Here is a 27,764-nt window from a genome sequence, read left to right as displayed (position 1 = left end):
TGATACTCATAAAAAAGTTACAAAAAAATTTAAATATAAGAAAAATCATTTAAAAATGCCAATCAATTTAAACAATTCCAACATAAAAATTTTTCAGCTATTTTAGCAATAGTTAAAAAATAAATAGAAACACATTGCAAAAATAGTCTGTAAAACTATTGACTTTCACAAGCCATGTTACTTCTTTATTAACCATGGTGATCCCTTAAAAATGTAGTTCCTTGACCATGGTGGTCCCTAAACTGCACAACCATTCTCTTTAATTAGAATGTAGATAATCAACGCTTACAATAAGCTAGGTTTTTTAAGGTGTTCCATTATTGCTGATTGGAATAGCTTTCATTTCATAACGCATGCACAAATACTCGCTTAAAAGCGATGTTAAGACTATACAAGCAAAATTCATGACCCACCAAGTCCAAGCTGTTGGAAATGAAGAAACAGACCAACAAACAATCAGATGAAGAAAATGGGAGGTGCATGTAAAATCTAAACACTAAAATTTTATTTAAACTGTGTGCAACTTATAGTATATTAAAATATAGATTTTAAAATTCTGTTTCTGCAATATATATATTTGAAGAAGCCATTAAAATTGTTAAAAGATCATAAAAATAGTAAAAAAGTTGCATTTTAAACACAAAAATAATTTATTTATACTTCTCTATTTTTTTAAAAAAAAACAATTATTTATACTTCTTGAAAACAAAAAAGTCTAATTAAAGAAATATGAAACTGAATTATTCTAATTTGAGGTTACAAGGAAGCTAGATCACTAATATAGATGATGTATTAATGCTACTAGCTGTTTGCTGCTTAGATATAAAAGCTGAAAATATACCTGCTTTGCTCGCTGAACAATAAACCAAAGTGCAATTGAACTGTAATACAGAAACAAGTTTATCATTTATTTTAAAGAAACTGGCGATTGTTAAAAAATAAATAAATAGAACTTCAATTGTTTAGGGACTGGTTTAATCTTTTGTTAGCAGTTAGCTGCTCTGCAGCTCTGTGTTTACAAGACAATACACAAAATATTAACAAAAAGTTACACAAAATATAGACAAATTTTTCTGCTTCTTTTTTGGCATAGAAATTTAGAGAAAAATAAAATACAAAGAAATATGGATACATTAATTTTCATAGTTTACTTAAAAAAATTTTTTTTAACTTTAAAAAAATAGCAAAACAATTTAAAACAAAATTATCATAAAAAGCAGCAAAAAATATTCTAAAAAATAAAGCAAACTTTTTTAAATAACAAGTAAATAAGTAAAAGGTAAAAATATAAAAATGAATTTATTTCATCAAATAGGTAAAAAATAATGATAAACAACTGAAACAAATTTAGAACTAAAAGGATCAAACTTAGTAACAGTCCAAACATAAATATACAGTTAGTTTCCTGTAAATTAACTAAGTTTATTAGATCAGCCAGCAAGTTTTTAGAACCAGAACTCTGAGAAATATTCTTCGATAAGCCCTGCTTCATAGAAAAATTTAGGGAATGTCTGGGTCCCAATAGAAACTGAATGAGTCCCAACCCAAATGAGTATCGGACACCAATAAAAGCCAAAAATAATTTTATCAGACTCTGATTACCTGAACAGGTATTACCCAATAATGCAGATAAGATCAGGTAGTTGAAATTTTTCATACCTGACTCAATCTTTCAGGTAATTTAAATTATCAGCACCCAAAATTTATTGATCCAATCAGTTCCCTAACCCAATAACCCATTAAAAAAATAATTCCCAAAAAGTTCTTTTGGGTATTCAGTGAAAAAGGTACATTTTGTTCAAAAATAATTGATATTTCTAAAAAGTGGAATATAACCGTAATAATTGCAATAATTACATTTTACTTGGCCTTTTGGCAATTAAATAAAATTTGATATATTTTCTAATACTATTCACCCAAGTGGTTGGCAAAATTACTGTTTATCACCCTTTATTTGAAATACTCAACTCTTTGACCATTATCCAAAGAAGCAGAAGAAGAGCGTGATTGGATTGAAAGGAAAACATTTTGCCTATGAAAATGATATTGAGGCAGTTTCTGCATAGATGGGAAAGCCAATGAAATTCTGGTTGACAAAACAGAATGTCTATCCAATTCTTTCCAAGGCTGCCTTTGCTAACCTGAGCATTCCTGCAAGTTTAGCATCCTCAGAGCACTTGTTTAGTGCTGCCAACCTGACAGTCATGAAGGGACGAAATCACATGAATCCTCTGAAGACTGAAAAACTGCTCTTCATCAAAAGCAACTACTCTTAGTTTGAGAGAAGAATGTTGCTCAAATTCTACTCAGAAACCAAAAGCTCTTCATAAATTCCAAATAAGGAGCCTGATGATGACATCTAGGAAGCCCCTGTTGATGCACTTAACATTACGGACATGTATGACATTGAAGAAGACAAAGAATTTGTCAAAAATGATTATTTAAACACTGGTTCAAATTTCTTTCAATTTATTTCAAGCTAAGAAATTCATGAAAACAAACAGTACATCTCCAAATTTTAAATGTTTACTTTGTAATCAGTGTTAGATAAAAGTTCAAAGGTGAATATGCTATATTTGCCAGTGTTTTATTTCTATGATGACTAAGGCAACTAATGTATTTAGAAAGTTAACTTTTGGTACCAAAACTGCATTTATTTTCATATCATTTAACCTGTTTCATTTACTCTTGTTGTTTAATTAACTGTGGACTCAATCTGTTTAATCAAATACTTCTTTAATAAACTCCCAGCTAAAATTTAATTTAGTTAAGTTTAATTTATTACTTTTTTTTAAATTTTAGTTTACATATTTTACAGACTCTTCCAAAGATGCTAAAATTACCGTAAATATTAACTTGTAGCAAATTTTTGTGACTTTTAGCAATATTTGCAATTTTTACAGTTTTTAAAAATCTTTTAACAAGTTTTGGGACCTGAACTGTGACAAAGCTAAAAAGCAAATGGGTTCAGGTTTTTGCGGGTATTAAAAAATGCAATACTCAAATGGGTACCTGATAATTCATTGGTTTCAGTTCCTTAGCTGTTGGTGCTCATTAGCCCATTCGATCATTGTTTCAGGTTTTCAGGCTATTGGGTATTTAACAGGTCTATACTTGAATGGGTTTGGGACCTGAAAATTTTTTTGAAATTACCTATTTGGTGGTTGAACAGGACCCAAAGACATTCCCTATAAAAACTGATCAATGTGAATATTTTTTATAATTTAGGAAATACCTGTATTAATGTTTGGGTTGAAACAAAGAGTAATAGGCAAAAAGCTTATCTATTGATAACAATAATTAATAGATAAACTTTTTGCCTATATTAATATTATAGTAGGGAACTAACATAAATATTAAAGAATGGAGGAGAATAACTGATGTTATTAAACAACAGGACATTATTATTGACTCTTTGATATTACAATATGTAAATATCTCATTAAATCCTATGAAAAGTCTAATTGTGATAACTAACATTAGATGTTTCATATTCATGCAAATGTTCACTAAAATCCCTTGTAAAGAACTTCAGTTTAGGAAGGCTCAGAGAGATAGGATAACTTTTTAAACATGGATGCAGTTGGATTGGTAGCTATAAGATTTGATATATCTTATAGGGCAGCTTCAGCATTTCAGGGTGTCAAGTTGCCTTTTTTTTTTTTTTGATTTCTTCAATTTTCAAAATTAATATATAAATAATACAATTACATACATACATACATACATACATACATACATACATACATACATACATACATACATACATACATACATACATACATACATACATACATACATACATACATACATTGAAATGAAAATGCTTGGCACCTTCAATAAGACTAAAAATCAAGTCAAGAAAGCTTGAAATTTTGCTTGTTTGTTTGTGGAACCTTAAATAAAGTTCAGTGCCTATTATAAAAACATTATAAAATTTGAACAGACAGAAAAATATAATTATGATAATTATTTTAAACTATGGAATAGTATGCAATATGGAGAAGTTCAATTAACATAAATTTAAAAAACCATGAGAAAAAGGGAGCTTTTCCAGCCTCTGTATTATTAGAACTAATATTAAAACTATAATATATGTTATATTTAGTTTCATTAATTAATATAAAGTTTTATTCTTTCTATAGCCTTAGACCGAAAAAAAAGAGCATACTTTGATAGTGAATTGAGAATGAAGATACAAAGATAAATCCTCCCACTGGCAGAAAAGCTCACTATCTATAAGAGAACAAAATACCACTTTATCCTAAAAATCAGCATTTTACTTTATTAGACACTAACATTTTAATAATTTATGCTAGTAAATATTTTGTTAAATCAAACAAAAATAATTTGACTTAATGAGATATAAATGACTATTCTATAAAAAAAAATTAGTAATTTTCATTACAAAAAAATGGGGCTAACAAATAGTAGCGGATGTAAAACAACATGCTAATGGAAAATTATTCTTATTCATTCACACTTTTGCTAATCTGAATACTATGTTAAACTATTATTGGTCATCAAAATATGTTAAAATGTAAGCAAAACATACTGTAGAATCAAACAAGTGCTGTACGAGAACTTGCTGTCCAGCAAAACTGTAAATACAAAACAACCAAGCTCCCAAACACAAGTAAAAGATTGACTGCACAGCAATTATTTGTGATATGATCAAAATGGGATCCCAAATGTAACTGCGAAACTGCCCAACTGCCATCAAATCTTTTATTAATATTTAACAAAATATTTCTTTTAAAAAACATTAAAAAAAAAAAAACATTTGAAAAGAATTATTGCCTAATTAGCAATATATATATATATATATATATATATATATATATATATATATATATATATATATATATATAATTTACTTCTAAAAACTGGCATTACATGTTTTGAGATTCTTTAAAAGTCAAAAGAAAAAAACTTTTGTAATTGCAACCTCATTTGTTTGATTTAAACAATAAAAACTTGGTTAAGATAATATAGTAACACATTCTGATTAAAATCAATGTCAAAAAAGCCAACTAAGATAAAAATAAACTTAACATAAAAGGATCTCTTCAAATTTTTTAAAAAAAACTAAGGTTATTAATATTGTTTTTTATATTCCATATAGCATTAAACAAATTCAAATTAAACTGATTGCTTTTGTTTAATTAGATAGTAAACATGTTCTGCATTAGCACCAATACGAATTGTCAGACCATCAGGGAGTTTATCTTCAGTGTTACGACATAACTCTTCAAAGGTGAAAGTGTCACCAAACATCTTTTCTAGTCTGTCCCTAAAAATTGTATGAGGAGGATTTCCACCCCGCAAAGAAGCTTCATATTCAAAACAATTTAAAATGAGGCAAGCATCAGGAGACAAAAAAGATACCAATTTATCAACATATAGCTGCTGCTCATCAGGGATCATAGCAGAAAGAGAATTGATGTCCCAACAAAAATCAAAAACTCCACCTAATAAGCCAGCGTTCATTGAAAAGAAATCTCCTTGGCATATTACAATATCTTTATTTACACACTTATAAATTTTAAAATCATTCACTTCATGTAATTCATAACATAAGTCCTTTTCTTTGAAAAAATCTTTAATTGCCATTTCACAAAACTCTATACCAGTTACAGACAAACCTTGTTCACACAGCCATAATAAATCAGATGTTTTACCGCAAAGTGGCACTAACACTCTTTTGTTGCAGGTATTTTGACCTCCTGTAAGAACTGGAAAATATAACTTTAAGAAAGGATTTACACCAGGCAAAACCCAACCTGTGTTACCCACTGCCCAACGATTGGACCAATAATAATTAAGTTCATCTCTTTTATCACCCATCTAAGATATTTTATAACCAAATACAACAAATAGAATAGACATTGTAAATCAGTAAAAATACGAACTTATGAATACCATTTACAAATAATTTTACATGTAAACTTATTTAATAATATTATTTACAAATGGAAATTCAAAATACTTTGAATTCATTTTTAATGAGCTATGTAGCTTATTAAAATTAAGTTGAAAATGTTTTAAAAATTAGAACATAAGATATCAACATCATAGATACCAAACAACTTATTTGTAAAAAAAGAACCTTTATTACTTTACTCAGTTAATAAAATAATATAATATAGTATAATATAATTAAATATACTATATAATGATGTAATTCAATATGTTATAACGTAATATAAAATAAAACAATATATTATAATATATTATAGTATAATTTAATATAACATACTATAATAAAATATAATATAAGATAATGTAATATAATATAGTAATAAGTTTATGATAAAGTTATATGCTTGTTTTTATATAATATCTAAAAATATAGTGTATTATTTTATAATATATATTGTTAATTCCAAAATGTTTACTTAAAAACTACCAAAGCAACAACCAAAACTAAATCAAAACTTTCCAAATTGTACAGGCCTAACACTGCAGCTCTCAAACTTTTGTCCAGTTTTAGCGTTATGTAATAGGTTTTAAAATGCAACATATTAGGAAAAACATTCTTTCTCCATAGCTTTACACTTATTCTTAAAAGCTACTAACTAGAAAGTAATTACATAGATTTTATACAATTATTGAAGTACAGTTTCAACATCCTTAGCAATACATTTTTTCTCCTCATAGAAAAAAAAACCAAAAAGCTAAAAATATACAAGTAAAATTTTTTTATAAATTTAATGGTTTTATTAAAAACACACATGGATTGTATTATAAATTTATTGGTTTTATCAAATAATACACATGGATTGTATTATAACCAACTCGACTAGTATAACCTTCAGGTAATGTATCTTCAGAGTTACGACACAACTCTTCAAATGTAAAAGTATTACCAAACATTGATTCAAGTCTATCTCTAAAAATTGTATATGGAGGTTTTTTATCACGTAAAGTAGCATCATACTCAAAACAATTTAGGATAAGACGAGCATCAGGGGACAAAAAAGATATTAACTTATCAACATACAACTTTTGTTCATCTGGGATCATAGCAGATAAAGAACTTATGTCATAGCATAAATCAAAAACTCCGCCTAAGACTTTAGAATTCATTGAAAAAAAGTCTCCCTGGTAAATAGCAATATTCTTATCAACACACTTATATATTTTGAAACCATTCTCTTCAAATAACTTAAAAGATAAACCATTTTCTTTATAGAAATCTTTAATTGCCATTTCGGTGAACTCAATCCCAGTTACAGCAAGACCTTGCTCACAAAGCCATAATAAATCAGGTGTTTTACCACATAGGGGCACCAGTACACGCTTACCTTGAATGTTAATGTTCTCAACTAGCAGGTTAAAATATGCTTTTAGAAAGGGATTAACACCAGGAAATGCCCAACCTGTATTACCTTCAGCCCAACGATTGCACCAATACCTATTTAACTGCTCTCTTTTACCATCTAACATTCTCTGTTTACCTTTATAAAGATAAATATTGTAAATGTTCAGTTCAGCATAAAAAGCTATGAAAGAAAATATGTCATCTTGATAATGGAACTAACTCAAAAAAAAAAAAGGTAGGAAAGAATTAGTACTTAAGCAAAAAAACTTTTTTAATAAAACTATTTGAATCATAATTAATGACATTAAACTCTTGGTTTATATAAATTTGTGTGTGTGTGTGCGTGTTTGTGCGTGTGTACTTCACACACACACATACACACACACACACACACACACACACACACAGAGTATCCTAGTATAGCTAGCATCACTTGGCTCTACTTCAAAAACTTAATTTGAAACGGACGTTAACGAAGTGCTCCCAACCGTTAGTTATTTTATTCCAGAGGTACCTTTTATAATTCTATAGGTTGCCTTTCAAAAAGCTTCCGAAAAGAACCTTATCAGTTAAAGCTGCCTCCTCCTGGTATTTCATATCAGGCGAACGATTAGCTGATATTTAAAGAAGCAACAAGACGGAGAAGGTCGGATGAAAACTGGTCCTGAAAATGTGGTAACTGAATTTGAAGAAGAACAATTCGGCTTTGTGTACCTTTTGATTTGGAAGATCCTTAATCGAAGGATGATTTAGTTAAGGCTGTTTTAGACTCGGAGAAATTTATTAAATCTTCAGATAGTCCACAGTTTAAAAATGGATTTCGAACTGAATATTAGTTAAAATCATCCTTTAAAAGAAATCCTGGAATAGTTCTTAGTACCCGTGAATCTATTAGCAGAACAACAGCAGTGGTTCCAGCCAGCAAAATCAAGAGGTTTTATTACCATTTTCAAAGTTTTTGAAAAAAGAGTTTGCTTTAAGTTCTTGATCTTCCAGTTGCTTTTTACAATGTCGATAAGACAAATTTTAAATTGAATCCCGAGCATAAAGAGAGTTCTTTCAAGGAAAAAGCCAATTCATTATAATCTAAAGAAAACATCAAACTTCTGCTATTGCTTTGGGGCTAATAGTTCAATGTTAAAAACCATTTTTTTCAAGAAAGTTTACTCGGATCGAAGATCTTGCAAATGCATATTAAACTGTCTGTGATGATTTTCTATTCACTCAAGCTGAAAAGTCGGCAAAACCAAGGCTCTTTTAAAGGTTATATTCAGAGAACCGGAGTGAAATTGAAAGATGCTGCATTTCCCTGTTTTCATATTCTTAGGAAATCATCCTAGTCACATTAACATTCATTTATTTAAATGGTGCGAGGGTCGAGGAATCCACATCATTTCTTTTCCATCTAACTTCACGCACATTCTGCAAATGCGAGACATCAATTTCTGAACGAGCCAAAATAGGTTGGAAGAAGAAAATTAATTGGAAAACAAAAAATGGTTGCAACAGGGTTGATAAGATTGAGCTTTTTAAAATTTTTTAAAATTAATAGAGTTATTGCAAAACCAATTTCTTCATGTATAATCTTTTGGGGTACCAATTAACAAGACAACAGCTATTATTCGTTACGTTTTTAAAATACGGTAATATATGGAGTCATTGCATAATCTTTTGAGCTCTATTCCAAATGTTTGCGCTCTGAATTCTTTAGTTATGAAGCTACAGCTCAATCTACTATCATCAACATTTCATATTGAAATGGATGTGTAAGTTTTTTCAAATTTTATACGATCAAATTCAACCTCATTAACTTCAATTAATGATATGCTTGAACTTACAGATCCCAATTAAGTCCAAAAAAAAAAAGATAGTTCATGAAAATAAACTACGGAAACTTTACGAATGACGAAGTCTTGGAAATGCATAAAAAAAGAAAAAAAATAATGGAAAAAATAAAGGAGAAAAGAAGAAAAGAAAAAGACACGCGAAAAACGAAATTCAATTACAAAACCAGATCAAACAGATAAAGATCAACTAAATTAAAGTCATCTGAACCTGTTTTCAAAAAAAGAAGCGTGGAAAACCAGTTAAAATTTTTTTTAATAATATCTATTATATGATTTAAGTAAAAATTTAAATGCTTTGAGAAACTAAATGATCGGCTACTTTCATTTATAAACTACGGTTACTATGGTTACTTTCATTTGTACAAAAAGGTAAAATGCAATTTAATCTTAATTTTTCTTCATAAATATTTTTCGCGATTTTTTTATCATAAGAATTTTATAACGGTTTTTTTAAAATAACCTTGTTTTTAATTAAGACCGTTAAGGTGCAATATAAATGGGATAGTAATGTGTGTAATATTTTCTTGCCGCTCATTTTTGTGCATGTTTTATTTGAAAAGAGTATTGATGAAATCTCCTTGGTTTGTTGAAATAGGGAATTTCCTGTGTGTTTGATATTCTTTTAAATTCACATACACTTTGTTTTAAGGTTTATTATACTTGTATTTAAAAAAAAGCATTTTAACTGTAAGTTTTATTATCTTACAAGTTCACGTTATCCGTAAATTCTTATTTACAGAACTCTTTTGCCGAAGTAAATAATTGCACGCTCACCACGTTGAGCTATAAAATTGACGAATGGGTAATTCACACAAACGTTCAAAGCTGCTTTTTCGATCAACTTGTTTGCTAATACTGTTTTGGATATAAAATGGTGCTAGAAATGGGATATGATGAGAATGCTTGTTGGTATTCAAATCACTATGGATGGTAAGGTTATAAAGTTCGTTGGCAAAAAGTCAAATATAGGAACAGGAGTAACTGCATTTTCATCAGGAAACAAATGGATATCCATTAAGAATTTACAGAGCTCTGATTGGCAAAGCTAGGTCAAATTTTGACAAGAATTTCACTGTAAACTTTAAAGACGGCGTTAGTGCGTATCTTGGAAACGTTTGTAAGTAGCACCAAAATAGAAAAAGAAGGTTGCTGAAAATATACTAAACCTTCTCAAGGTAGAATTGGATAAATCGATAAAACAGGGATGGCTATACAGATCTGATGGGAATTGTGGCATTATTACCTGTTGATGGCAGTAGTCCATTTCAAATAGCACGTCCTACTAACGTCACTGTTCTAGCCATATTGCAGGCAGTGACATTTTATTATTTTTATCTTTTTCATTTCATCAAAAATCTACACAAATGCCTGAATGGTGAGAGAAAAAAATATTAATGGATTTAAGAACCCGCACTCCAACCTCTCACCCTCTTCTCTAAATTCTAGGTCTTGTTGATCATCATTTCAATCATAATTGATCATCAAGACAATCGTAATATTGAAAGCAGCTTTAAAAACTTAACAATCGTTTGGTCAATCGCTTAATTTCATTTATTTATTTTTTTTCAAAAACTGAAAGAAATGATTTTTTGAGAATAATCATCCTATCATCCTCGAAAATCATACTATCATCCTCAAAAATTATACTATCATCCTCGAAAAGGGATGATGTTTTCATCTACAACAAAAAATTAGCATCAATTCACGAGTTTTAGAATCCGTCGTATGTTACATAAAATTTTAAGCAATTATATTTAATAGTTTTTAAAGTAATCCTTTTATGAAAAGTATTCCAAAAATCTTATTAGCTGGGAGAGGGGAGGGGGTTCTAAGTTGCATCGGCCCTTTTTTTAGTGTCATATTACTTCCTTTTACTGTTTAATTTTAAACTATTGTTTTTATACACTTTTCATTTCATTATCAATAAGACAACAGTTCGTTCAGTACTCTTATGCGGGTTAAAACAAATTAAAGACAAAGATATCTCAGAAACGACCAAATTATTTATTAACACTTAAAGCTAACAAAAAAAAAGGACATAAAAGCTTGACCTTATGAATAAACATAATGACTTTATAAAGGGGTTTGTCGGCCTGGTTTTGTTTTTTCCCTTTTAATTGGATTATTTTAGCAGTGAAGAAATTAAGAAATATAAAACCTCTGTAGGGTGTTTTAAGGTTAGTTACAATCTTTAGCCCTAACTATCCAATCGATTAATGTGCTTTTATGAAAATTTGGAGCACAGCTGATTTTATTAATAAAAAATTTTTTCCATCTGTTTCAGTCCTTTAAACGGTTGATATTTTGTAACATGTAGATTTTGTAGATATTAGATTTAATGCATATATTGTTGCAAATAAACTTTTGTAATCATTACTTGGTAGGCATCATGGCATATTGACAAATGAACTTTTTATAAATATTGTTGTTAATAGTGTATTATACAAGTTTTTTTTTATATTAAGTATATTTTGTCTGAACTTCCCTTTGGTCTAAAGTTAGAGGTGCAGGCAGGATCTCTTTTTGAAATATCTATTATATTTAAAATTATGTTAGCAAAAATGTATTATATAGGTCATAGTTTCTATAATACAACTATCAAATTCTGTAATAGCACTAATTCAGTGTCAGACATGACATATATCGAAATATCTTAACATAAATTAATTTAAATCTAAGTATGTTTATAGGAAAATGCAAACTTCTCATTTTAGTAGTAATGCAAATTAATATTTTTGAGCCTTAAATTTAATCCAAGACATTTAAAAAAAAAAAAAAAATGGTTTTAATTGAATTAAATGCTGAATTATATACGAAACGTTTTTTATTAGTTGCCGCGACGGTCAATACAATGTTTGTTCTAGTAATGACTTGTAGAAATAGCCGAAATTTTGTTTTTATTTAGATATCTATATTTATTAGATATCTATTTAGATATCAAGTTTGTCATCAAAAGATTTTCTCAACGATGAGAATCCAAGCAAAATAAAACACACTTACTTTTACATTCAATTGTATACCTAGCGTATTCATTACAAGAACACAAATATCTATAGATTTTCCTTTTAAAAAACTAATAAAATAGATTATAGCTAGGCAAATAGCTATACATTTGTTTACCTCAACTAGATAATGTTTATACGACGGTTAAAAGAAAATGCCTTAACTAGCATTCGTTTTTTAAGTAAAAGATTCTTTGCATTTATCAAATATGTACATTAAAATACTCAAAACTGTTTTCTTCATTATGTTTGATATTTATGTACCTTAGTGCATTATTTTTGACATTAATTTAAATAATATAGTTAACATAGTAACAATCTAAGTTTTATGATGTAAGGAAAACCACATTTATTTTATAAGGAGTACAGTTTCTGTTTGTAAATGGCCTAATTTAGTTGAAGCAAGTTTTTTAAAAGATATTTATATTTTATGTTAAATGTTTGAAACTCAGATAACCTTATGCCTCATGGTTATATGTTTGATACTCAGATAGCCTCATAGGTATAAATACATACTTATATATATTAAAGGAGTTTAATTTTAGGAAATTAAAATATAATATGTTTGTTAAAGACAAAATTGCAGAACTTTACCCACATGTAAATGAGAATGAAACGCCACTTCCACGCTCTTGGAGTTCATTAGATAAATTTACTCATATTGGTTTATCACATAGCAATCTGAGAGCTCAGTATAAAGGTATTTTGCATCTATACATACATTAGCAAACTATATTATAAGAGGGTTATAAAAAAGTTTAGAACAATTTCAATGTAAAGAGCAAAAAAGTTAAGGATTGTTAGTTTGCTAAAATGATAAGTAGTTGACCTTCTCCACTTAACTAAATTTTACTACTATGAGTTCATGTTTATTTTATACATTTTATTTGTAAAATAGTTTTGCATGCAATAATTATGAAACTTACTGTTAATTGTAGGACTAGGAAAAACACACAAAGACGCTGCTTCTGTGCGAACCTCTCATTCAATACCTGCAGCATGTGGACTATATTATTTTGAAATTAAAGTCATCAGTAAAGGGAGAGATGGGTAAGTTTCTCTCGTTTGATTGAATCTTCATTTTTAAATTTTTTGTTTATTTTAAGTGTTTTTTGTAGAGCTGTTATAATTTAAAAAGTATTTTGTCAAATTTTCTAATGCAATTAGTATACTTTTTGGCTATATATTATCTTGTCATAGCTGAGTTATTGTTTCTACATTTTTGGTAAGACAAATAAGAAAAAATGCGTAGTTTAAGAAATATTGCCAGTATCCAAGTTTTAATTACATAAAAGAGATATTAAATAAAATGATTTGATTTGAATAAAAATAAAAAAACACATTAGCAACTAAATTAAAGAAAAAATTATTTACCTATTAATATTTAGAATTATATGACCCAAGAAGTAACTTCAGTTTTTTTTGAAAAGTCAAACAAATTTTCTTACCTTAAAGGAGATACACTAGTTTAACTTTGATGAAATTTTAAGAATCAACTTTACTTTTTATGTGTTTAGATATATTGGTATTGGTCTGTGTACACAGTCTGTAAATATGAATAAGCTTCCTGGTAAGTATAATTATTTTAGTTCTACTATATTATAACAAGTATCATAAAATTATTTTTAAATAGGCACACACTTATGTGCACACACACACTATATGTATATATATGTGTGTGTATATATATATATATATATATATATATATATATATATATATATATATATATATATATATATATATATATATATATATATATATAAAAGAGTAGCAAAAGATTCCTTCACTCAAGAGTGCTCAATAGCCTGCTAGCAAGAACAATTACATTGAAAATACAGCAAAGGATGACAATTTTGTTGGCCAACAAAGTTGTCATTCTTCTCTGTATTTTTAATATATATATATATATATATATATATATATATATATATATATATATATATATATATATATATATATATATATATATATACAAATAAAAATACAAATTTCTCGTTTAAGCCTGGGACCTTGTGAAATAAAACTTTGTAACATTTTTTAAAGTACTTTGTAAATCAATAAGTTATGTACTAGGAAAAGCTATGCTTTTTGCATCAGGGGAACTTTTCATCAAATTTTAAGTATTTGGTGACTTTTCAAAAATCAATTTCTGTATTATGCAAACATTTGAAATGTTATAATTTATGCTCCAATATCAATCTAAAATAATTAAAATAATAAAATTAAAGATGGCACTTGGTGAAACTATGCTTTTAGCCTTAGAATAATCTATGTTTTTGGGACTAGGCAGTTCCTTAATATACTGCAACAGCTGCTAGATTATTAAAAATTATATATTTTTTGTTTCAAGTTTGCTCCTGCACAGATTATTTAGGAAAGAAAGTTCAAAGCTCAAAGAGTAAAAAATAAACTCAATTTCTGATCTTTTTGACTAAAAATATTTACACTAGATGAAATTTGATTTCTAAAGTAACAAACAATGTTTTGATAAGAGTATAAATTGTTCTTATTTCTTTACTTAGAATTATATATGTCATCAAAAATGTAGTTGAAAATACTCAAATTGAACTTAGTTTCTGTCAGATACCAAGTAGTTAATTCTATAAGTTAATAATATAATAATCCTTTTACAGTAGATTTACAGATTACAGATAACAGATTTAAATAAATATTAGGTTGGGAGAAAGACTCTTATGGTTATCATGCTGATGATGGTCATTCATTTTGCACATCTGGTGCAGGAGAAGTTTATGGACCGACTTTTACAACTGGTGATGTGATAGGTTGCGGAGTGAATTTGATTGATCGCAATTGTTTTTATACAAAAAATGGTGTAAATCTGGGGATCGCTTTTAGAGAAATTATAGTATGAATTAATAACATTAACAAACTACTCTTACATTTAAGTTCACTTAAAAGTTGATAAAAAATGTATCTACCATAAAGTACATATATATATATATATATATATATATATATATATATATATATATATATATATATATATATATATATATATATATATATATACAGTACTGTGCAAAAGAAAGTAGCACCTAAGAGAATTTTTATATATTCAAGATAAAATGTCAAACAAAATGAAATTAAAACAAAGGTATATGTACAAACATATTTTTTATTAAGTTGTGTAATATAATACAAGTTTTATTAAAAACATTTAAATTTATAACTATACATAGAGACTTAATTATTATTTAGTGTGACCACCATTATTTACAATAACATCTTGGAGCCTTTTAGTTATACTTTTATACAGATTCTCAATAAATGTGATGGGGATATTATACCATTCTTCTTTTAGAATATTCCAAAGTTCATTTACATTCTTTGGCAACCTTTCCATCTTCTTTCTGTCTAAGTAGTCCCACACATGTTCGATTATGTTCAAATCAGGGCTCTGAGGAGGCCAAGGCATGGTTTTAAGCACTCCCTCCTCTTCCAGATTTGACAAACAATTTTTAACTAATAATGTTTGGGATCGTTATCTTGTTGTAGGATAAAATAATCCCCGATCAGTTGTCGTCCAGAAGGCACAGTATGATTATGTAAAATATTTATATATTTTTCACCTGTAAGCTTTTCTGTTATTCTAACAATGTCCCCTACCCCTTTTATTGAAATACACCCCCAAACTTGAATATTCCCCCCAACATGTTTGATAGTTGATGCTAGACATGGCTCTTTCAATGCCTCTCCCTTTCTTCGCCTAACATATTGACGTCTATTCGTCCCAAAGATTTGAAATTTAGATTCGTCTGTAAACAATACCTTGTCCCATTGATTTTTCTGCCACTCTTTCTGCTCTCTGGCAAACTTTAATCTTTTTTCTTTATTACCTTTGCGTAGTAAAGGTTTTTTTAATAGCTACACAGCCTTTTAATCCAGATTTTATTAGAGATCGTTGCACAGTAGATGCATGTACTAAAGTTCCACTAGCTCTTTTAAGATCTTAAACAAATTCTGCGCTTACTTTCTTGCGATTTTGTAGTGCTGTTATTTTTAAAAACTGTTCATCACATAGGCTTAACTTCTTGGGACGACCAGACCTCTTTTTATCCACTACATCACCAGTTTCATTATATTTTTTAACTATTTTTTGAACTGAGGCTCGTGAACAATTCACACATTTGGCTATTTTAACTTGACTATAGCCCTCTTCATGTAAAACAATGATGCGATTTCTGTCATTTATTGATATCTTTGGCATTTTATTTGTACTGAAAAGTAATTTTATTATAAAACAAAACTTTTGAAAAAAAAAAAAATTTTTTTTAGACGAAAAAATCTGTAATTAACGCGAGAACTCAACAGTAACTAAAAATTCTTCGCCACATTCTTATTTTTCAAAAAATATATTTAAACAAAATAAATAAATAGTACAGTGATTGATGTAATCAATTTCTAGTGTTGATCCTTGTCCGCAATAAATGAGCAAACATTATAAGTGGGTGAAAAATGATACGAGTTGAAACCATCTAATAAATATTAATAAAAAAATTATATTATTAACAAAATCATTAACTAAAATAAATAAATATAGTTTTATTTAAAAGAATATCTTAGTTTAATTTAATAAAAACTCAATATTATTTACTTATATTTATTTAAATGTGCATTTTTTTAAAAATTTCTTAGGTGCTACTTTCTTTTGCACAGTACTGTATATATATATATATATATATATATATATATATATATATATATATATATATATATATATATATATATATATATATATATATTAAAATGTAAAACTAGTTTTTATCATAAAGTTTTTATTTGTTTGATTTCAGCCAAATTTGTTTCCTACTGTTGGTTTGCAAACACCTGGAGAAATAGTAGATGTAAATTTTGGTCAGCAACCCTTTGTATTTGATATAGATGAAATAAGAAGAGTATGTCATGAATATGTTTTTTTTAGTTTTGTTATCACCTACTGTTTATCAGTTGGCAATACACTTTTATTTAATACTGTTTAAATAGGAAATGCAGTCAAATGTAATGAAATCAATTGAACGCTTTCCAGTCTCTTCTTCAGAAGCATCTTGGCAGTCTATCATACAACAGTAAGTTTTCAACGTTTTTGGCAATTCAATTGCAGTTATGTTAAATGTAAGTAGCAAGTTGATTTAGATTATTTTGCGAGTAAGTAGTACTAGTTTTTATCTTGTTGTTACAAAATTATCACTTAGATTAGATTTATTACTTTCACTATCACTTTTGAACATTTTTTCACCTATTGCACTTTTGATTAGTGAATTGCTGAAATAGGAATAATGCAGAAGTAATCTGGTATTTGCATCCTATTTCTTGCATAACAATTTTAATTTCATAAAAAAAACAAAGTTTCATTTATGAAACACAAAATGTCTTTAAAAAATAATTTTTTTTCTAATTTTCAAATAGTTGACTAAAAAACAAAATTTTAAGAGTTATTTTTCATTTGATTTATATAATTATGTACACAAAATAGCAACAGTTCAAAAATTTGAAGTGACAATTAATTTAGTCTAATGGAGTAGTTTAAGTTTGATAGTCAAAGCAAGTATGTCTTTCAGAGAATGACAGAACACTACAATTGAGTTTTAGTTATTCATGAGGGTTTGCTGTAATCTTTGCTATACTAATAGTCATAAAGAAATGTATCCATTTAATATAAATGCTAAAATTATGGGTTTTCTTCTCCCACTTCACCTGCATAATATGTGATGACAAAAAAATGAGACTGTGCTCAATTTAAATTTCCATGTACTAATTCTATTAGTTTCATAGATATATTGTATGTATTTTATTGCAAATTTATTCTAGTTTTAAACAAAAAAAAGCAATTTAAATTCAATGTAAATGAAAATAAACAAATCTAATTGAGAGCTTCTTCATAAACGTGTGGATGGTTTTTACATGGCTAGTAAGCAACATGGTAAATATTACACTTTTTTTTATTTTATAGCAGAAAAAATACCAAAAGCAACCACATACCATATAATTGTATATGCAGAAAATTGGATTGGAACTCAGTGAGTTAAAGGAAGTGATTGCTAAAAAAAAGACAAAAAAGAACATTACTAAGCTAAAGAGCATGTTTGACCACAAGGATGGTGTCTCACAGAGGCAAGCAGCTAGAGAATTTTTGTGCAATCAGTGTTTTATTTGCAAAACAATGAAGAAGCACACAGATATTAAAGGGAAAAAAATTTCCATTAAAAATAGTCACAAAAATGCAAAATAAGAACCAGATGCAGTTGCTTATTTGAAAAATACAAAAATCACAAATAGATAATTGATGATTATTCTTATTTCACTTTAAAGCACAGTACTATAAATGGAAACCAAAATTTCTACTCAAGTAAAACTTCTTTTACACCACCAAGTATAAAATATAATTCAGTTGAAAAATACGAGCAAAAAGCGTTAGTTTGGATTTGCATTTCAGCTGAAGGTATTTCTAAACCTTTTTTTGTACCTTTTAAGCAATCAATTAAGCAAGAATTACACCTAGGCAAATGCATCATAAAAAGACTTGTTCCTTTCATCAAAACAAACTATCTAGGTTACAGCTACACATTCTGGCCTGACCTAGCAACATCACATTTCAGGGAAAATAACATAAATTTTGTTGAAAAGGTAGACAACCCTCCCAATGTACCTGAAGGCAGGCCTATTGAAGACTTGGTCTGAATTGAAAGGAGAAGTATACAAGAACAACTGACAAGAAGAGGCTATTGATCAAGTTTGCAATAGAAGAAAGTATTTTTTGAATAAGATTGACTTTACTGCCATACAATGTCTTATGGGATTAGTAAAAGGTTGAACAATAGTATTCATAGAAATGGAGTAATATAATATTTATAGAAGATAAGTAAATATACATTTTAAAGCTTGGAAAATATTCTACTCAATAATTTTTCAAGTTGAAAAAAATCTTTTAAAATAAAGGAGTTATGCTGTTTTAAATGCAGTCTCATTTTTTTTGTCATCACCTGTTATAAATTTTATTTATTTCAGAAAAAGAACTTTTTATACATGGAAAAGGTTTATGTGCTAAAAATCAGCTAATCTCAGTTGAAAATAAGAAAAAATAAAGAAAAATATTATATATCCTAATCTATACAAACCACTACTTTGCTTTCATACTAAAAAAATGGTGCTAAAAAAAAAAAAACCTGTTATGGATTTGATAAATCCTTTTATCTCACAAGTTTTTCAATCAGAAATTTTTCATAGTAAAAGTTCTGGATTCTAAGTTATATAATTTTTTTTAGCTTTCTAAAATAATTTCAATTAAAAAAATGTTTTTTAGAGTGGTGGCAGGATATTTGGTGCATTATGGATACTGTTCTACAATTGAATCGTTCGCTAAAAGTACTGGTCAAAATATTGGTGAAGAAATTATATCAATACATAACAGGCAAAGTTGGTATTTATTGCATAATTTTAATAATCCACAGAGTTTCTATTTAAGCTCAATTGTTGGAATAACTGCATCTTTTTTATATGAGTGTTTGTTTTCTCATGCAATTATTTTTATATTGTTTGTTGCAATTTAGGAATACAAAAGTTAATATTATCAGGTCGAATAAGTGAAGCTACAGAAACAATAAAAAACTTTTTCCCTAATTTATTGGAAAGAAACCCACGACTGGCATTTCAACTTAAATGTAGACAGTTTATTGAAATGGTCAGTGGTTGTGATGGAGAAGTTAAGTCTTATATGCATAGCCCCAATAGAAGTGCTCGAAATACTCCTTCCTCCAGTCCTTCACATACTCTACTAAATACAACTAATAGTAAAAGCTGTGAAACTAATGGTATCAGTTGCCTTGAAAATGGGGACAAGGTTTTGCATGAAAATGGATCTATGCAAAATGACATTGACGTTACAATACATAATGGAGATAATGATTCAGACATGGTAGTTGATGATTATGTAAGCAATGGTATCGATCATCTCAAAGAAAGTCCTATGGATTTAACTGAGGATAATCGTCCTCATAACATATCAGTGATAACAACTGTTCCAAAAGGTATTATTTTTGACACGGAAAAAATTGCTATTTTAAAAAGCATTTTTTTACCATCTGTTTTTATTCAGACTTTTTATAGAAGTTTTTTTCAACACGTTTTTTTTTTTTTTTTTGAACAACAATTTTAAAAGTTTTTTTTAATTATTTGAGGAGCTTTTATCATATTTCTAAGAAATGAAAGAAGAATTATTAATCACAAAAGTAATAATAATAATAATAATGATAAATCAACACAGCAAAGTTTTGAATACTTTTTTAAATTATATTAAATTTTACAGCTTCTCATAACTGTTGGAATATGTTGCTACAACACATTTAAATGTATCTTTCACAAACTAAATACTGTTGAAACATCTTTCCTATATATTACATAGGTTGACATTATTTTTTTTATTATGTTAAGCGTTCTCTCATTTTAAAGCCAGATTTGATGAACTGATAGTAAGTCTTATAGACAACCAATGTTGATTTTTTTATTATTTAGAAGTGCAGTTTTCTTTGAATAAGGAAAGTTTCTATATATTTAAAATATTTTTCAACAACTTTGATATAATGCTTCTGATCAAAGGCAGTTCTGGTCACGTATCAGCATGACAGAAAGTAAAAATTAGTTCATTGTCTGATACTGTTCAGTTTATTATACCATTTTCTATTTTGTCTCCAGTGCTGAAAAGAAGCCAAGAAGTACCACTTCTTCACTTCATATCATGAATGTTCCAATACACTGGTAGCAGCTTTGAATACTGCTTCAACTAATGATAGTTGAATAGTATTTGTTAGTTGTTCTAATGAAATTCTGATTGTTGTTTGGAGCCTTACATGCATTTGGACGTAATGTCCAGTCATTAAACAAATCACCATGATGAAAAATCAGAAGGTTAAATTAAGGTTAGAATAGGAAAACTTTCAGCATAAATACTTCATATCTTTCTAGCGCATTTTTTGCAAAGATCATATTAAGAATGAGATGAACATGTATGTATGAATCAGCAAGCCAGATTTTTGGGGATGACTTTTTTTGGGGTTGCAACTTTAATCGTATTACCTTTAAATTTTTTTCTTCTTTAGGACATTGAATTTCAGAATTTCTCGAAACCTAGAAATAAAACGTTTAACACTAAAAAGTTTTTCATCCAAAAATTGAAAAAGAAATTGGTTTTAATGCATAAAAAAACATATAATATATTATACTATCTTAATCAGTTTTCTGGGCTTGCTATAATATTGAGCTAAAGTAGATTTTGGCTTATTACGTTATACCCCATTTGGAGTTATATAATATCGTATTCACATAAATATCACATATGAAATTGTTTCTGTTGATGTAAGTTTAATCGAGGAAAAACCATAACATTGACATGATGTAACACTGCTATCAAACTTGTAAATTTTATATCAGCCAGACTTATTCATACTTCAACGATCAGTTTTCTTTATAGCACTTTAAATGTCAGCTGATTAAAACAATAGTTTAAGTTTTTAAAATTATTTGAGTAAAAAGTTAAAATATAGCCTATTTTAAAATAGTAATTAGAAATTTATGTCTAAAATCTTTGTAAAAACATTTTTTAATCAGTGCTTTTTTTTTAGCTGTAGAATCTGTTCCCTTAATGCGTCAACTTTGTGGTGGCAACTTAGTAGCTATTGAAAAGTTACTTGCATTTGGTAAATCATTGCAGAATTCTTATAAAGAGATGGTAAATGCTTCTGGAATTGAACATGATACTGATAAGTCACTTTTGAAGGTATGCAAGTGCTGAAGATCTCCATGTTTGTTAAAACATACATGTTTATATTTATATTTTTATTTTTTGATAGTTGCCAATTAATTTCATTTTCTATTTAAATTAGTTTCATTTTTTTAAACTCATTGTTTTGCCTTTTAGGAAACCTTTAGTTTACTAGCCTACAATAATCCCTATGAAAGCCCTGTCAGTCATCTTTTGGAGCCTGTCGAACGAGAAAACATCTTTGCATTGGTAAATACTGCTATATTAGGTAAATACTGCATTGTAGAAAATGCATAATTTTTAAATTTTTTAAAATAGTTTAAACTATATGTTTAAAAGACTCAAAAGCCACTTTTATCTCTGACAAAAATTAATAAAAATGCATATTTTAGGTTTAAATCTACAGAATGTTAATAAATAAGAAATATATGTTAATTTACAAAATATTTCTTTAAAACTCTATGGTTTAAAAATTTCTTCAAAACTTTATGCTAATAAAAAATTCTATCTATTAGTTTTTAATTTTTCTTTTTTTTATTTAAAGAAAATGAAAATCTTCCTGGCAAGCCATCACTAGAAGTAGCAATTGGGCAAGCAAAAGTCTGTCTAAAAACTATGGCAAAGCATGGTTTGGGAGCCTGTGCAATGGTGAAAGTGGAAGACTTCTTCTGTGACAAATAATTTCTATTTTACTGTATCCTACTAAAACAATGTCATACCTTGTAAAAAAGAATCTTAACTTTTCATTAGATTATTATTTTTTTTTTCTTAAAGTCATTTTGTGGCACATTTTGTATGTGAATGTTGTATATAATACCATGAAAGCATTTTGCAGTTCTACAGAACACAACTGCAATTGTTATTTTTATCATTATTGGATATTGCTTATTTGTTACTATATTTTTATTATAAAAAGATTATATCATAGAAATTTTAACATAGTCAACTCAAAACATTTTGGATTCTAATTTAAAGAGTATTCTCAGAAATAAATTGTTTGGATATCACTACATAGTTTATGTAGCTGTCACTATAGTAAAAGCCATACATAGTAATATACAGCTTACTAATCAAGGTATTAGAGGTCATTATTGAAATTGACATTTATTGTGATAAGCTTTTTTTCGTCTGTTTTATTGTTTTACTACAAAAATGGTTGCAAAAAAAAAAGAAAAGTTAAAATTGGGTTTCATTATTTTCCTAGCAAACTATTTTTATGCATTTTTTGGTTTTGAAAGTATGATTTTTTTAAATATTTTAATTTTTAGATATCCATGGGTTTTTTATCCTGCAATGTAAAGGATGTGTAAAAGAGTTTGTACTATCTATAGATTATAAGCTAGGCAGCTTTTGTGGTAAAATGTAACAAATCAAAAAATTTCTTTTTTTACTATGCTTTTTTTTATATTGGAAAATCATACTTAATTTTCTGTTTGGTTAGTTTTGATTGGTTGTTGTTTGTTCTCTTTTTTTCAGCTTTAACATCCAATCAAAAGTTCAATAAATTGATAAAACTTTCCATGACGTTTTTATCTTTTTCCAAAACTTTTATTGTTTAAATTATTGAAGTCTAAAGTATGTGCTAACATAACAGTATGCTTTTGTGTTGTAGCATGTGTTCATGCTGTAGTATCTGTTCATGTTGTAACAATATAACCTTATTACTTATTCTTTTACTGCTTAACTTTTTTTACTTTCTGTCTTTTTAACTTTATTATTTACAGTTATATTTATTTTGGAAATACTTTTATTTAAGAAGTTTTTTATGCTTATTTAGGCTTTTTAACTTTATTATTTGTAGTTATATTTATTTTGGAAATACTTTTATTTAAGAAGTTATTTATATTTATATTTAGGCTTTTTTAAGAATGAAGAAAGAAACCTCAATAAATAAATCAATAGATACAAATGTGACCTATGTACTTTCTGATGATACCAGTGACTCGCTACCATTAATTACTGATGAGCAGTTTATGGCTGCACCCATTAAAGTTCTACCTGATGGTCATTTGTCAATATTCAGTTCTGTATTTTTAATTGCAAATGGAGCACTAGGGGTTGGTATGTTAAACTTTCCACAAGCTTATTTGGTAGCTGGAGGAGTTGAAGTTGCAGTTACTGTTCAGTCTGTAAGTTTGACTTGTTTAGTCAGTAAGTTTTTTAAAAAGTAAAAGCAACCGTATCATTATACAGTGCAATATAAATAATTTATATAAAGAAAATTTTGATAAGTGATAATGTAGAAAATATATATAATAAAATCTGTGTTTTGAATAACTGTTGTAAAATTTAAATTTCATGAAAGACAACAAGTTAATAGTAATTTAATGTGATGTTGCTTTCATAATTACAATGACAAAGACACATTTTATCAACTTTATGCTGTAGTTTTTAAAGTGAAAAATTTATGCTGTAATTTTATGCTGTAGTTTTTAAAGTGAAAAACAAAAAAAACAAAAAAAAATGCATTTGCATTTCAGTGTCTTTTGGTTTTTATCATTGGTGCTTTTCTTATTCTTGCTTACTGTACCGACCATTCTCAAGCCCTGACTTACCAAGATGTTATATTCTCAATGCTTGGACATCGAGCTCATGTTATTTCACAAGTAATGATTTGTTTGTATTTCTTTGGTAGCTGCATCACTTACATAATTGTTATTGGAGAACAATTATCATCAGGTTTTTTTCCTTTTTTCTCTTATTTTTCTCTTATTCGTCATATTTTTGTCTTATTTCTTTGTCTTATTTTCCATATTTGAACTGAACAGTTTTGAAATGTTTTTTTTAATAGTAATACCATAAGTTGTAAATGAGACAAATTTGATGGGAAAATAGAAGTGAAAAAGTTGTCAAATTTTAGATGATACGCTGTATTTTATTTTCATGAATAAGCTTGCTAAAAATTTGGAACCTGAAAATTTTTAGCAGGATAATGATAGTATTAATGATTCAGCCTGAAATTATGTTTTTTTGTGTACTTAGTAATATCATTTGCCACTGAACACAATAGAACCTTATATACAAACAAAACGTTTTTATTTGCAATATTTGGGATTTTTTTGCTACTGCCATTATGTATTCAACGCAAACTGAGGGTTTTGAGCTACACGAGGTAATTTTTTAAAATATAATTGTTCTTTAATGTTGATTTTTTTCTTATATAAAAGAAAAAATGTTAATTATTAATCATTGAGTATTTTTTTCCTCATTTCTCCATCTAGCTTTTTTGGTGGTATTGGAGCAGTTTTTATTGCCTCTGTGGTTGTTTATCGATATTTTGTCAGCCACCGTATTTCAAGTTATAGGTATGTTTAACAAACACACACACACACACACACACACAAAAGAATGAACAGAGGTTAATACGAGCACTTTTTGAATTAGTATATGGAAATAAAGAAAATGAAAAAAATTTATTGAATTAATTGACTGGTATTCTTAAAATGATCAAGTGGATGAAATTTTATTTGTTTTTTTTTTCTTTTTTTTTTTTTTTTTATTGTAAATAACAGAATATATTTCACTTTTTAATTTTTAGAGAACCAGAACCAGCTGATTGGAAAAGCGCGTTTGCTTCCTTGCCTGTAATTTGTTTTGGTTTTCAGGTAAATTTTTGATATTTATAATTACTCCCAATCGTATAATTACTTTTTGAATTAATGTTTGATGGAAACGAAAAAAAACGAAAAATATTTCAGTTATTCTGTTATGAAATCTAAAAACACAGAAGTTATTTTGACTCGATAAAATCTCCTGAAAAATTGTCATTTTTCGCATTCGGATAATAATGCTGGTTTTAACAAGTGTTTTTTACTTTCCAGTGTCATGTATCATCTGTTCCAGTTTATGCTGATCTGAAAAGCCGCAATCTGATTAGATTTTTTGTAAGCGCATTATTGGCTATGATTGTTTGTGCGGTAACATACACCCTTGTAGGAACGTTTGGTTACAAAACATTCGGCGCAAACACAAAACCAGATATTCTAGAAAATTACGATTATGACGATGTTTTAATTATTGCTGCACGTGTTGCCATTGTCTTCATCTTGTGGACATCATTTGCAATTTGTACATTTTGTGCAAGGTATACTAGTGTGACGTTATTAATGACGTAAATGTTTTTGCTATATAAAATTGTTGATTGAATAAGTATTAACGTGTATTTCGTGGTGTTGTATTCTAATTGATGGAAACGTTTATATTTCAGAACTGTCATTGATGGAATATTTTTAACTCTTCGGAAAAAAACAGAACAAGAAGCGGAAGAATCTGAACAAATTCGCCGGTTTATACAGACTATATCTTGGTTTATTTGTGTGCTTTTCTTGGCTGCTGTAGTTCCAAATATTAATGTTGCGATTAGTTTCATTGGTGGGATTGCTGCCATGTTTATATTCTTTTTCCCTGGTGACGTATTTCTATATTTTTAAATGTTTAATCTTTGCACTTATGCGACTCGGAGAGGGAAAAGGATCGCTGCTGAGAATTCAAAAAGTCAAAAAAGTTGCCTATAAAATTTTTGTTTGTTTTTGCAGGTTTTGTGGCCACTTTTATTGGGGTTTTAACCACTGTGTTTTGATTTAAAATCATTCTTTTTTAGAAGTTTAAAAATCTTTCAGCTTAAAATTTCGGATTTGTGAATCTGCTTTCTCTTTTTTTTTTTGTGTGTCCCTTTCCGAGCCACGCATTATTTTCTTAAACTCTTTATTTACGCATTATTTTCTTAAAATTTTTCATTAGTTTCTTAAATTCTTTCCATGCATTATTTCCTTAAATGGTTGGTTTCACACTCTGGCTGCTGGTTTTATTTTCTAGGACTTTGTCTTCTTCAAACTGTAAATTTAAAAAAACGATCGTTCGGATCTCGCGACGTACTTTCGATTGTGGTAAGCTTCATCTATCTGCTGCTTGGATCATTTATCTTTGGCCAAGTCACTACATTAGCCTTTCAAAATAATGTTTTTGTTCACCATACCAAAATATAAATTGGTACACTTAAAACTAGATTATTAAATTTTTTTTTTTTTATAGTGGAAATAAATTGAATTATAGTGCATATATTGCAATTTATTCTAATTTGTTGTTATTATAACTACGATGTACTTAAGTTTTATAATTTTTTTTAACATTTGAAATATTATTCATGTTGTACATTTCTGCAAATTTCATATTTTCTATTTTAAAAGAGAGTTAAAATGCTTTTAGTTGGAAAAAAATCTTTTTTTTTATCTGATTTAAAAATGGAGTTGACCTCAATCGGTTCAACGTTTAATATTTTGATTCCTGATTTAATTTTGTTTACTTTTTTTTTTTACTTTTATAAATACTTTTAAGTTTATTTGAGAAAGTAATTTAATTTCGTTAATTTTCGTTTTTTTTTAACTTTATAGTTCATAGAAATTTATTTTTTAAAAAAACGAAAAGTTTATGAAGACATTAGTTTTCGATTACGTTTTTATATAAAAAAAAAAAAGTGTTGATTGTTAAAATCTTTATTAAAAAAAAATTGCCCTCCTAATACCTTTATATTTTATGTAACAGTCATCAACCTAAAGACAGCATCAAGGTAGCCCATTTTAACATTCATTATCATTTTATTCACCCAATTTTATTTTTTAAAACAAAACTGCTAGTATTTAGCTCTCCTATTAAATCATATCCACAGCTATATGGCAACGTAATATTTCAAATAAAAAAATAAAAGTGGGTTATAGTTTCGCTTAGGGTAAGGTTGCTAATATTGTACCGATGCCTATATTGTACTTTTAACATAACTCGTTATTTTTACAACCCACAAAAAATTTTTTAACTTA

General features: G+C 27.8%; 4 protein-coding genes across 7 annotated transcripts; 2 read left to right on the top strand and 2 right to left on the bottom strand.

Annotated features, from left to right (window-relative positions):
- Window positions 1-56: 56 nt before the first annotated feature.
- On the bottom strand, window positions 57-4,773 carry LOC145187555 (protein SYS1 homolog). Of its 2 annotated transcripts, none has more exons than XM_080063978.2 (4): window positions 4,556-4,773; window positions 4,172-4,236; window positions 842-881; window positions 57-496 (listed from the first exon to the last, which is right to left on the bottom strand). In XM_080063978.2, exons 1-4 carry the CDS (start codon window positions 4,718-4,720, stop codon window positions 305-307), a joined length of 462 nt encoding a protein of 153 aa, XP_079920104.2. In that variant the 5' UTR covers window positions 4,721-4,773; the 3' UTR covers window positions 57-304. The 2 variants fall into 2 exon arrangements, with proteins under 2 accessions (XP_079920104.2, XP_089949331.1); XM_090093205.1 differs by having other exon boundaries at window positions 202-489.
- A 1,964-nt stretch (window positions 4,774-6,737) lies between these two features.
- Window positions 6,738-7,542, bottom strand: LOC145187635 (uncharacterized). The gene is made up of 2 exons (XM_090073928.1): window positions 7,004-7,542; window positions 6,738-6,892 (listed from the first exon to the last, which is right to left on the bottom strand). The coding sequence occupies exons 1-2, from the start codon at window positions 7,447-7,449 to the stop codon at window positions 6,745-6,747; spliced, it is 594 nt and encodes a 197-aa protein (XP_089930054.1). The 5' UTR covers window positions 7,450-7,542; the 3' UTR covers window positions 6,738-6,744.
- Window positions 7,543-12,683: 5,141 nt separating this feature from the next.
- On the top strand, window positions 12,684-23,126 carry LOC145187346 (ran-binding protein 9-like). Of its 2 annotated transcripts, XM_090092110.1 has the most exons (11): window positions 12,684-12,873; window positions 13,112-13,223; window positions 13,691-13,743; window positions 14,852-15,042; window positions 16,991-17,092; window positions 17,181-17,263; window positions 19,498-19,610; window positions 19,745-20,221; window positions 21,812-21,966; window positions 22,108-22,219; window positions 22,496-23,126. In XM_090092110.1, exons 1-11 carry the CDS (start codon window positions 12,735-12,737, stop codon window positions 22,630-22,632), a joined length of 1,674 nt encoding a protein of 557 aa, XP_089948236.1. In that variant the 5' UTR covers window positions 12,684-12,734; the 3' UTR covers window positions 22,633-23,126. The 2 variants fall into 2 exon arrangements, with proteins under 2 accessions (XP_089948236.1, XP_089948245.1); XM_090092119.1 differs by lacking the exons at window positions 12,684-12,873; window positions 13,112-13,223; window positions 13,691-13,743; window positions 14,852-15,042 and having other exon boundaries at window positions 19,498-19,614.
- Window positions 23,127-23,219: 93 nt separating this feature from the next.
- Window positions 23,220-27,440, top strand: LOC145187347 (sodium-coupled neutral amino acid transporter 7-like). Of its 2 annotated transcripts, XM_090092139.1 has the most exons (9): window positions 23,220-23,313; window positions 23,808-24,080; window positions 24,432-24,630; window positions 24,934-25,063; window positions 25,173-25,256; window positions 25,490-25,556; window positions 25,773-26,035; window positions 26,159-26,358; window positions 26,767-27,130. In XM_090092139.1, exons 2-9 carry the CDS (start codon window positions 23,820-23,822, stop codon window positions 26,934-26,936), a joined length of 1,374 nt encoding a protein of 457 aa, XP_089948265.1. In that variant the 5' UTR covers window positions 23,220-23,313; window positions 23,808-23,819; the 3' UTR covers window positions 26,937-27,130. The 2 variants fall into 2 exon arrangements, with proteins under 2 accessions (XP_089948265.1, XP_089948255.1); XM_090092129.1 differs by lacking the exon at window positions 23,220-23,313 and having other exon boundaries at window positions 23,715-24,080; window positions 26,767-27,440.
- The last annotated feature ends 324 nt before the right edge of the window (window positions 27,441-27,764 follow it).

The sequence above is a fragment of the Hydra viridissima genome, unplaced genomic scaffold, assembly GCF_058129835.1.
Source record: "Hydra viridissima isolate aposymbiotic clone 2 unplaced genomic scaffold, HvirCarnegie_v1 scaffold_1, whole genome shotgun sequence".
NCBI lineage: Eukaryota > Metazoa > Cnidaria > Hydrozoa > Anthoathecata > Hydridae > Hydra > Hydra viridissima.
This window is presented reverse-complemented; position numbering and strand designations above follow the sequence as displayed.

What these genes read in the sequence shown, in the direction of transcription:
- LOC145187346 (XM_090092110.1), top strand. Translation starts at nt 12,735, where the DNA reads ATGTTTGTTAAAGACAAAATTGCAGAACTTTACCCACATGTAAATGAG. An exon ending in AAATATGAATAAGCTTCCTG is followed by an intron (nt 13,744 to 14,851) that starts GTAAGTATAATT and finishes AATAAATATTAG; the next exon opens with GTTGGGAGAAAGACTCTTAT. An exon ending in GATAACAACTGTTCCAAAAG is followed by an intron (nt 20,222 to 21,811) that starts GTATTATTTTTG and finishes CTTTTTTTTTAG; the next exon opens with CTGTAGAATCTGTTCCCTTA.
- LOC145187555 (XM_080063978.2), bottom strand. Translation starts at nt 4,720, where the DNA reads ATGGCAGTTGGGCAGTTTCGCAGTTACATTTGGGATCCCATTTTGATC. An exon ending in AGCACTTGTTTGATTCTACA is followed by an intron (nt 4,237 to 4,555) that starts GTATGTTTTGCT and finishes GTTCTCTTATAG; the next exon opens with ATAGTGAGCTTTTCTGCCAG. An exon ending in TTGTTCAGCGAGCAAAGCAG is followed by an intron (nt 497 to 841) that starts GTATATTTTCAG and finishes ATAAAATTTTAG; the next exon opens with TGTTTAGATTTTACATGCAC.
- LOC145187635 (XM_090073928.1), bottom strand. Translation starts at nt 7,449, where the DNA reads ATGTTAGATGGTAAAAGAGAGCAGTTAAATAGGTATTGGTGCAATCGT. An exon ending in ATCCCAGATGAACAAAAGTT is followed by an intron (nt 6,893 to 7,003) that starts GTATGTTGATAA and finishes TACAATTTTTAG; the next exon opens with AGATAGACTTGAATCAATGT.
- LOC145187347 (XM_090092129.1), top strand. Translation starts at nt 23,820, where the DNA reads ATGAAGAAAGAAACCTCAATAAATAAATCAATAGATACAAATGTGACC. An exon ending in AGGGTTTTGAGCTACACGAG is followed by an intron (nt 25,064 to 25,172) that starts GTAATTTTTTAA and finishes TTCTCCATCTAG; the next exon opens with CTTTTTTGGTGGTATTGGAG. An exon ending in ATTTGTACATTTTGTGCAAG is followed by an intron (nt 26,036 to 26,158) that starts GTATACTAGTGT and finishes TTTATATTTCAG; the next exon opens with AACTGTCATTGATGGAATAT.